This window comes from Panicum virgatum, chromosome 7K, assembly GCF_016808335.1.
Source record: "Panicum virgatum strain AP13 chromosome 7K, P.virgatum_v5, whole genome shotgun sequence".
Classification (NCBI taxonomy): domain Eukaryota; kingdom Viridiplantae; phylum Streptophyta; class Magnoliopsida; order Poales; family Poaceae; genus Panicum; species Panicum virgatum.
Window position 1 is genome coordinate 19,907,981 of NC_053142.1, and position 10,866 is coordinate 19,918,846.

A 10,866-nucleotide genomic window follows, 5' to 3' on the forward strand; every position below is an offset into this window, starting at 1 on the left:
TATGCGCCCTTATACGCTTTTTATACGCGGTGTAGGGACGCGCTTGTAGTTATGCTGAAGCACAATGCGTGTAAAAAGGGCACGCCCTCCATCCCCTGCTATTCTAGCACAACTTTTGCCTTGTGTTTCCCCTCCAATGAGCAATGTAATTCTCAATGTAATTCTCGCACATTCTTCCTTGTTCTGTTTCTTAGACCGTCTACTAAGCTACACGAAAAACCTATGTCCAAATTTTTTTGCAACCAACAATGGTATACCTTCCAGATATTTAGTATTTTCTCATGCAGATCCACAAATGCTTATAAATATTATTAGGATTACTAGTTTTATGCATTTTTTCTATTAATCTCAAGTTTTTGGTGATTCGTTTCTTTCAGTAACACACCATGTGCATGTTTAGATTCAGTAATAGGGATTTCCAATACAACCTGTATTTTTAGGAGCATATCATGACCAGTAATCCGATAATACAAGAGATCATCAGCAATGTACTTTTTTATTTCATAAGAATAAATAGACATGGTATATCGGTAATTTTAGTATTCCAGTAATTCAAGAAATCATCAGTAACTCAGTAACGACCATGAATTCAATATAACAAGATCATTAAACAAAATCAATGACATGTTTTTAGCGTTTCCAGTAATAATAGTGAATTTTGGGGAAGGCCGTGGACTGCGTTGTAGTAACACAATTACTAAGAGAAGATGCATGGCGAGTGCTTCTGTAATTTTATCGAATCCAAGTAGGAGGTTCAGTAATTTTCGAATTCCTAATCTGCTCCACGGAGAAGAAGGCGTGAGGCCCGCTCGCTGCCGCTGCTACTCGATCAAGCCGCCACCTGCCAAGCAGCTGGCCGCTGCGCGCTCTGGTCTCTGCTCCCCTTGCCGCTTGCGGCGCGCAACCTCGTCCCCCCTGATCGGCGCTGCTAGGTGGCCACACAGCTCCTCCCGCCGCCCCTCACTGGCGATGACGCTGCTCCTCGCGCCACTACTACTAGGCCGCACCTCGTGCGCTGCTAGCACCTCGTCACGCACACCCCGCAGCCGCCACCCGTGATCCGCTCGCCGTGCGAGGCCGCCGTAGCCGCTGGCTGTATGCCGCTCCCGACATCCTCGCTGCTCTTGCTTGGCCGCGGCACTGCTGCTCGCCGCTCCTGTGCAGGGCGTGCCGCCGCTGCTCCCCTCGGGGCCGCGCCACTACTGCTCCGTGCTCGGGTCGTGCCCGCCGCCCCGCGCGCCGCCGATCCAGGAACGGCTCTCACTCGCCGCTCGTGCGCTCTGCGCGCTCGCGGCTCGTGCTTGCGAAACATAGAAGCTGGATAGTTTGGGGATGGGTGGGGTCGAGTGGTGGGATGTGTGGGGTAGATGGTTGGATGTTGGGTTGGCTGGGTGTAGAATGAGATTCTACACCTACACCTACACCTAGGATGTAGAATAACGTTGTCATACATATATATATATATAAAAGAATTGGTTATATGACTTGTCATGTTACTGTTAATTATTTTGGTGGGACTCACTGGTCCGTGTGCTGAAAACTCAGAGCTCAATCTCTTTGCCCATTGGTTTCATATAGAAGAACTGTGAAAACAAGAAAACATAAACCCTAACTTTCTGCTATGGCATTAAGCGTTTTGGTGGATTTAAGATAATGGACAGTCATGCAGATTAACAATGGATTTGCTTGGTAACTGAAACACGAACTTGAATTCTTCCATGTCACAGTACACACAATGGTAACAGACTGAAATCGAATAACTGAACATATGTACACTGTTTGCAAGTTAAAAGTTATTCATTCCATCTCTCAGCTTTACAAAAACTCACCAATTCATCAGTTTGCTTGTATGTATGCATATTGTTGAACAACAACAAGAGTATAGGAGCGGCAAGCTAAGGTTTTTAAGCAGATCTTGGGGTCCAAGCCAAAATAGGCATCAACAAACAAATTGCCTGTTTGTCAAATTCTATAGAACAAGGCAAAAAAATCATGATTTTTTTGTCTTATTCAAATATTATCAAGATCTGAATTGTGTAGAACCTGTTCACGTTGACCAAAAATTGCTGTTATCAAAGAGCATGAACAAACAAAACTGTGTATCGTACCTTGGATTAAAACATGGATCGTCTCGGTGGCAATACTCACGTGCCTTTGCACGTTTCTTTTCCTTTTCTTCATCAGTCATATTGATGTATCTTTTTCTTCTCTTTTTAAGCATGTGCTCGCGGGATCATTAGTTGTAGCACCTACCCACAATCATGCATGCATCAACAAGAGGACGAGGACAATCCATTAACAGGTGGTGCATGGTCAGTACATTAACATACCTGATGATTCGTCGATTCCACCATGGCCGCATCTAGATCTGTTTGAACAAATTTGGATATTTGTAATGTCAACGAGAGGAGGAGGACGATCCATAAATTTATGATGAGGTGTCACCGTCGGAGAAGAAGACTTCCCAATCTGTATGCGTGCTTGACGGGCTCAAGGAAGGAAACAACGAAGACGGCCGCAAGGAAGGAAAAAAAAGGAAATTGTGCGGCTGGTGGGCGTGAATTCATATCATGGGTACAGGGCGCGTAAAGTTTTTGGCCGTGGAAAAAGAACCGTCGAAATGATAGAAACATTTTCCAGCGTACTGTTTTTTCTTCTCTCGGAAAACTTTCTATCACTTTGATACTATCAGATGTGGTTCATGTGAGGGGTAAAGGGATGTTTTAGGTGAAAAGTGTTATCAATTATTTTGATTCTTTATAATGTAAATGTAAATAGATATAACATCCTAAAATATCAAATTTAAAGTTTGTCCACAAGTAAAAAGGGTTGAGAATAAATTAAGACTCTCTATTCGTTGCCCACCTAATTCTACCTCCACCTCTCCACTATCAAAGTAGTCTTTTCATAAGAACAGTAAGATATGAGAAATACTTTCTACCTATCACCGTTGATTTCTCTTTTACTGTTATTACTCCCTCCGTCTCTAAATAACTATCGCGGTTGGTGTACATGCCACAAGTTTGACTCGACGTGCAATATTTATATCTCCAAATAAATTTATTAAAAAATAGATTCAAAGATCTTTCTAATGATACTAATTATGTATCATAACTACTAATATTTTTTAATATATATTTAGTTAAAGTTGTTTCTCGGAAAACGAAAACGACAGATATTTAAAAACGGATGGAGTAGTTACTATGAAACTCAACGTACTTGAAATATGAACAAGTGATATATCTTCTGTTCAGTAAACATGCTCTCAATTTTAGTACGCCTAGTACTAAAATTCTAATACACCTAGTACTATATGAACAAATGAAGCTCGTACGAGTATTTAGAAATGGAGTGTGCCCAAAAAAAATCTATAATCAAAACGCACAGAGAAAGCACGTCAGACGGAACGCGGCACCAGTTGAGTTGTTTCCGTGCCGGGCCCACCACATTTCGTCAGCTACACCTTCTCAAGACCAGGTGTCACGCCAGCTCTGCACTCCCACGGCGACTTGCCCTCATCGTTAAACGAAACCGCGACGCGCGTCCGAGAATCATCCGCCCGCTGCCCGCAACCATGGCGGCACCACCGACCCCCAAAACCTCCCCGCCGCGGCGCCCGGCTCCGGCTTCGGCGGCGTCCGCCTCCTCCGCTCTTCCGCCCGCTCCTGCCTCCTGTTCGCCGCCGCGGCCAGGCCCGGCGGCCGGCTGGCCACCGCGCTGCGCGCCAGAGCCCTGCCGGCGCCGCCCGAGCTGGTGGAGCAGTCGGTGAGCACGATCCGGTTCCTGGCAGTGGACGCCGTGGAGAAGGCGCAGTCGGGCCACCCGGGCCTCCCCATGGGGTGCGCGCCGCTGGGCCACGTCCTGTTCGATGAGTTCCTCCGCTTCAACCCGAAGAACCCCGCCTGGTTCGACCGCGACCGCTTCGTCCTCTCCGCCGGCCACGGGTGCATGCTCCAGTATGCGCTGCTCCACCTCGCCGGGTACGACGGCGTCACGGTGAGCTCTTGAAGGAAACCGCGACCCTGTCCTATTTTAGAGGTTTTGGTGGGGGTTCAGAAAATTTGCAAATCAAGATCGATTGGTTGGTAAAGACTGGTGTTGGTGATTTTCGGGCTGCAAAATTGAAATAGCTATTCCCAAGTGGGACTAATCATTGCGGAGTTTACTGATCCTTGACTGGCAATCAGTTGGACGCTCAATCGCTCATTCCCTGCCAGACTTTACTTTAGGGGAAGGTTTGAGGAGAATTTGTGAATCGAAACTAGTAGGACCGTAGACTTTAGAGCTTGCGAATTGAAATAAGTTGGCCTCGAAAGTGGAAGGGCACAAAGAATTTCTTCGAATAATACTACGGTGAAAGGGCACAAAGCTCTAGTTGTCCGTCTGAAATAAGAACATAAAGCTTTGCAGTGATACTGATGCATGAACATGGTACTCTGTTCCAATCCCACAAACATCTTACTCTTTTGATTTTGATAATCATGTTTGACGTTGCAGATGGATGACCTGAAATCTTTTCGACAGTGGAGAAGCAGAACTCCTGGGCATCCAGAGAATTTCGAAACACCTGGAGTTGAAGTCACCACTGGTTTGCCTGCTGAAACGTTTTAAATTTTGTTTTGCCTACTTTGCTTTTGTTTCGTAAACGATATTGATTTCTGAGCTTTTCTGATGTCATATAGGTCCTCTGGGACAGGGTTTCGCAAATGCTGTTGGACTAGCACTTGCTGAGAAACATCTTGCCGCTCGTTTCAACAAGACTGATCTGAAAATCGTGGACCATTACACGTAAATTACTAGCTTGATAATTGTAGGAGTAGCTATGGGCCAGTGGTAATATGGTGTTGTTACTTGATGCTCTTAAGTATGTAATCCTTGGGGATGGTTGCCAAATGGAAGGTGTTTCAAATGAAGCAGCCTCTCTTGCTGGTCATTGGGGCCTTGGAAAATTGATTGCTTTCTATGATGATAACCACATATCAATTGACGGCAATACAGATATTGCGTTCACTGAAGATGTGCTTGCCCGTTATGAGGCGCTAGGGTGGCATACAATCTGGGTGAAGAATGGAAACATGGGGTATGATGACATTCGTGCTGCAATCAAGGAAGCAAAGGGAGTTAAAGATAAGCCAACTCTTATCAAGGTAACCTTCAGTTTGATTATAATGTTTGTTTTATTCATTTACTCATCATTATTGGTGCAGCTTCATAAGTTAAATGGCACTCTATAGGTGACAACCACAATTGGTTTTGGATCTCCAAACAAGGCAAACACATATAGCGTTCATGGGAGTGCTTTAGGATCCAAAGAAGTAGAGGAAACTAGAAGCAATCTTCAATGGCTTCATGAGCCTTTCCATGTTCCTGATGAGGTGAAGAGGTACAATTTACTGAGCAATGTTGCTAAAATCAAACTGCACAACATTCATGAAAGTTACTATAAATAGGTATTTGGGGCCAGTTCCATGATTTTGAAAAAGGAAGGTGATATATAATAAACAAACAGTACATGAAGGGGGCAGAAGGAATTCTCGCTATGCTATGTAACCAACACCTAAGAAACACCTGTACCCATGCTTTGCTTCTTTTTTTTCCAAATGAAATCATTAAGATCATCAGTGCATATGTCTAGAATATTCTACCTGTATTTGTTCTTATATGCTTGATTGCTTATAACATTTTAAGTGTTAAGATGTAGGAATAAGCTCAAAGTAACACAGTGTAATTCAACTTAGTTTGTTTTGCACAGAAGTTTAATTAGATAAATTATCAATCGCAGGCACTGGAGTCATCATACTGATGAAGGTGCTTCTCTTGAAGCTGAATGGAATGCAAAGTTTGCAGAATATGAAAAGAAATATCATCAGGAGGCAGCTGAGTTAAAGAGCATAATGCCAGGGGAACTACCTTCAGGTTGGGACAGCGCTCTTCCAGTAAGTTTTCTTCAGATGCTCAACTGTCATGTCTAATCAATATTTCACTAACCATGAATGGTAAATACATTTACATTTAATTGTTGTCTCATTGCAGAACTATACTCCTGAAAGCTCTCCTGATGCTACTAGGAACTTATCTCAGCAGTGCTTGAATTCACTTGCGAAAGTAATACCTGGATTTCTTGGAGGTAGTGCTGATCTTGCAACATCGAATATGACATTGCTTAAGATGTTTGGTGGCTTCCAGAGGGATACTCCTGAAGAGAGAAACATTCGTTTCGGTGTGAGAGAGCACGGGATGGGTGCCATTTGTAATGGCATTGCAGTTCACAGCCCTGGCCTGATACCATATTGTGCTACATTCTTTGTGTTCACTGACTACATGAGAGCTGCCATCCGCCTTTCTGGTTTAAGTCAATCTGGGGTGATATTCATGATGACTCATGACTCCATTGGCCTTGGAGAAGATGGGCCAACCCATCAGCCTGTTGAGCAGTTATTCAGCTTCCGAGCAATGCCTAACATTTTAATGCTTCGGCCTGCTGATGGAAATGAGACATCTGTGGCTTACAAGTGAGGAATGTTGAGTACTCTATCCTGCCTGTGATGAGTGAATTGTCAACCGTGAGGTATGATCGTGCGCTTGGTCTTTGGATTACAGGTATACGGGCATCGAGTGTCGACGGAGAGTTGCCGTGGAGGAGCTCGGGCCGGGCGGCAGCTGTGGCGTCCATTCTTGGATCGAGGGCGCAAGCGGCGACGGAAGATGGGTTTCTTGGTTTGCGCCACAAAACCAAGGAGGCAGACGGCGGTTGAAGACGCCAAGTCGTGGAGGTACGGGCGTCGGTCTCGGGACTGACAGAGGCGACGAGCGTCGACGGCATCTAGGGCCTCGCTGAGGGCGAGGAGGTGACGGGCGTCGGGCGGCGTCTAGGGCCGTCAGAAGGCCGAGGCGGGAACGGCGTCTAGGGCCACGGTGTGGAGGCGGGAATCTTCCCGCGCGTGAAGTTTTGGCGGTTTTCTCAAAACCGGCCACCTACCCGGGTTTCGCGGACCCTCCAAAACCGCGGACCGGAACTTCGTCGACGTGGCGGCATCGCAGCAAAGACTTCGAGTCGAAGAAAGAAACTCCGCCGTCGATTGAGTCTGTACAGCGGGCTGCTGCAGACCCGACCGGTCTGACCGGTCCCATGGACCGGTCTGGCCGCGGCAGCCGGGTATTTAAGTCGCCCCTTCTTCAGGTCGTGGTTTTTGAGTCTCTTGAGTCTTTTTCTGTTTACTCCTTCTCCTTCCTCGTGCTATAGGTCAGGGCCAAGGTCTCCAATGCAAAAGAGGGTTAGGTTATAGCTAATCACTAAAACTAGAGGGTGGATGATGGTGTGGTCGGCACTAGCCTTTGTATAGGTGAATTCCTCCATGATTTACGAATGAAATTGTTTTGAGATTCACCCGTGTGTGCTAAGCTTTTCGTCCTCCTCTTCCCTTTGCGTTTTGGACTTGATTTCTCCTCTTTTGATGAGTTTCGGGTTTGGAGGAGTCAAGTTCTTCGATTCGTGGTTTGATGGACTCGTTGTGACGATTCTAATCTATCTAGCCTAGTGCCAAACCCGCTGGAATCGCGAGTTCTCACGAATTGGGATTTTTGGGTTCTTGAGAAAACCCCAATTCTCTTTGATCTTCCCTTAATTTCTCACGATCTGTTAATCTTTTGGGAAAGATCTTTTGGGGATATATTCACGGGGTAGATACGAAGCTATCCTCCAAGTTTCGTTGTATTTGGACTTCGTTTGCTCGAGATTTGCGTTTGAAGCTTTGTTTGCGATCTGTCTGGGTGCAACCGGTCTGACCGGTCTGGGTTTTTGAACTCCAGCCAGACCGGTCTGACCGATTGGAGAGAGCGGTCTGACCGGTCCGAGTCTGCCAGGTCTGCAGATTTTCTCGTTCGCTTCCGTATTTTCACTCGCACGTTCTAATGGTGTTTTGTGTTGGTTAGCTCTTCCATAGCTATTCCAAACTTCACCTAGAACTCTTGAGGGCTCGTGGTGATTTTGGGATATAGGCCGACGGATCAATTTCGAAAGAAATTTTGATCGGCTCCCATTCAACCCCCCTCTGGTCGTCAGTTTCGGTCCCTCAACAAGATTGCGGTTCTTAATAGGAAAAGGCCCTCTATCATTGCCCTCTCACGACAGAAACTTCCACAGCAGAAAGGAACATCGGTTGATGCTGTTTCTAAAGGAGGATATATAATTTCCGATGACACATCAGGCAACAAACCAGATCTTCTTATTGGCACAGGTTCCGAGCTTGAGATTGCAGAAAAAGCAGCAGATGAGCTGAGGAAACAGGGGAGGACTGTACGAGTTGTTTCACTTGTTTGCTAGGAATTGTTTGAAGAGCAGACAGAGAAGTACAAGGAAAGTGTTCTCCCAAGTGAGGTTACTTCTAGTGATAGAGCCGGAGTGCCCGATCTTTCGGTGAGTAGGGATAAATTCGACTTGGCGGAAGATGACCCTCACGATCCGACTACGACGAGCGAACCCGCAGCGCCAATGCAATCGCTGAACCAACTCCCTGTGGTTACCGACCTTGTTGATGCAAGATCAGCCTGATCACGAAGATCGTTTCCTGTCCGCAATCGAAGAACGAACAAGAAAAGGATGCGAGCAATCTGATTATCTCTCGAAGGTGGAGTCCTGAATACACGAGGACAGCGCTGTTTTGCGCGTGTTCCTGAGTAGCTAAAGCTAGATGTAAACAAAACTCAAGTCTGAATTGAAAAGAAACTTCTCTATAAATAGAGAGAGAGGGGGCGCAGCCCCTAGGGAAGGGCGGCCAGGAGATGGGGCGCCGCCCCTGGTGTCCAGGGCAAAGGGGAAGGGCGCAGCCCTAGGCGCCCACATAAGGGCCTCTGTTGGGCCAGCTTCTATTCTTCTGGGCCTTCATTCTTCAGTAGCATGACGAAGTTCAATTCTCTTGCACGGGCCCGAGTGATTGGCCCAGAAGGTGGCGCCTGGGGTGGAGGTGCATCTGGAGACGCTAGAGAAGGTGCTGCTGGTGTAGACGTACTCGTGGTGTCCTCATCATCCTCCCCTTCTTGAACTGAAGTCGTCCTCGACGGCAACTCCTCATCCTCGCCCGCATATGGTTTCAAATCTGCAACATTAAAACTAGTGGAAACACCAAACTCCGCAGGCAGGTCAAGAACATAAGCATTATCATTAATCTTGGTTAGCACCTTAAAAGGACCAGCAGCACGAGGCATCAATTTAGAACGACGCAAAGTAGGAAAACGATCCTTTTGCAAATGCAACCAAACCATATCACCTGGTTCAAAAGTAACATGTTTTCTTCCTTTACTACCAGCAACCTGATACTTAGCATTAGTAGCAGCAATGTTTTGTTGTGTTTGTTCATGGAGGTTAAGCATGTGTTCAACATGTGCAACAGCATCTATATGTGGGGCGCCCTCAGCATCAAGCGAAAACAAATCAATAGGCGCCCGAGGAATGTAACCATAAACAATCTGGAAAGGGCACATCTTTGTAGAAGAATGTGTGGCACGATTGTATGCAAATTCAATATGAGGCAAACAATCTTCCCAACGTTTCAAATTTTTGTCTAAAACAGCCCTAAGCATGGTTGACAAAGTTCTATTAACCACCTCAGTTTGTCCATCAGTCTGAGGGTGACAAGTTGTGCTAAACAGCAATTTAGTTCCCAATTTATTCCAAAGTGATCTCCAAAAATGACTGAGAAACTTAGCATCACGATCAGAGACTATTGTATTCGGAATACCATGCAAACGAATAATCTCTCGAAAGAACAATTCAGCAACACTGTTAGCATCATCAGTTTTATGACATGGTATAAAATGAGCCATTTTGGAGAATCTATCAACAACCACGAAAATGCTATCCCTCCCCTTCTTAGTTCTAGGCAATCCCAAAACAAAGTCCATAGAAATATCAAGCCAAGGGGAAGTAGGGACAGGCAAAGGCATATACAAACCATGGTTGTTCAGTCGTGACTTAGCTTTCTGACAAGTAGTGCAGCGGGCAACAAGGCGCTCGACATCACGGTGCATCCGGGGCCAAAAGAAGTGGGCGGCCAGCACCTCATGCGTCTTGTAGACGCCAAAGTGTCCCATGAGACCGCCTCCGTGTGCTTCCTGTAACAACAAAAGACGAACCGAGCTTGCTGGAACACACAGCTTGTTAGCGCGAAACAGGAACCCATCCTGCATGTGAAATTTGCCCCATGGTTTGCCATTCATACAATGAGCTAAGATATCTTTAAAATCAGAATCATCGACATATTGATCTTTCACAGTTTGCAAGCCAAAGATTTTAAAATCTAACTGGGATAGCATGGTATATCGACGAGACAAAGCATCAGCAATGACATTTTCCTTCCCATTCTTGTGTTTAATAATGTAAGGGAAAGACTCAATGAATTCTACCCAATTAGCATGACGACGATTCAGATTTGTTTGGGTACGAATATGTTTCAAAGCCTCATGATCAGAATGGATTATAAACTCGCGATGCCAAAGATAGTGCTGCCATGTTTGCAAAGTGCGAACTAAAGCATAAAGCTCCTTATCATATGTAGAATATCTCAGGTTAGCACCGCTTAATTTCTCACTAAAATAAGCAATCGGTTTTCCTTCTTGTAACAAAACAGCACCTAGCCCAATACCGCTAGCATCACATTCAAGCTCAAACACTTTATTAAAATCAGGCAATTGCAAGAGAGGAGCATGTGTTAACTTATCTTTCAAAGTGTTGAACGCTACCTCCTGCGAGTCGCCCCAAGCAAATGGCGCACCTTTCTTTGTAAGCTCGTGCAAAGGGGCTGCAATGGAACTAAAGTCACGGACGAACCTACGGTAGAAACCGGCAAGTCCAAGAAAGCTCCGAATTTG

At 45.7% G+C, this 10,866-nt stretch overlaps 1 protein-coding gene across 1 annotated transcript; it reads left to right on the forward strand.

Annotated features, from left to right (window-relative positions):
* Nucleotides 1-3,711: 3,711 nt before the first annotated feature.
* Nucleotides 3,712-6,591, forward strand: LOC120640459 (transketolase, chloroplastic-like). Its single transcript, XM_039916299.1, has 7 exons — nucleotides 3,712-3,996; nucleotides 4,498-4,588; nucleotides 4,683-4,788; nucleotides 4,865-5,147; nucleotides 5,235-5,383; nucleotides 5,783-5,936; nucleotides 6,034-6,591. The coding sequence occupies exons 1-7, from the start codon at nucleotides 3,835-3,837 to the stop codon at nucleotides 6,514-6,516; spliced, it is 1,428 nt and encodes a 475-aa protein (XP_039772233.1). The 5' UTR covers nucleotides 3,712-3,834; the 3' UTR covers nucleotides 6,517-6,591.
* Nucleotides 6,592-10,866: the final 4,275 nt, after the last annotated feature.

Bases quoted from the DNA above. Each gene is read 5' to 3' on its own strand.
- LOC120640459 (XM_039916299.1), top strand. From the start codon at position 3,835: ATGGGGTGCGCGCCGCTGGGCCACGTCCTGTTCGATGAGTTCCTCCGC. The intron at 4,789-4,864 runs GTAAATTACTAG...TGATGCTCTTAA, and splicing joins AAAATCGTGGACCATTACAC to GTATGTAATCCTTGGGGATG. The intron at 5,937-6,033 runs GTAAGTTTTCTT...GTCTCATTGCAG, and splicing joins GTTGGGACAGCGCTCTTCCA to AACTATACTCCTGAAAGCTC.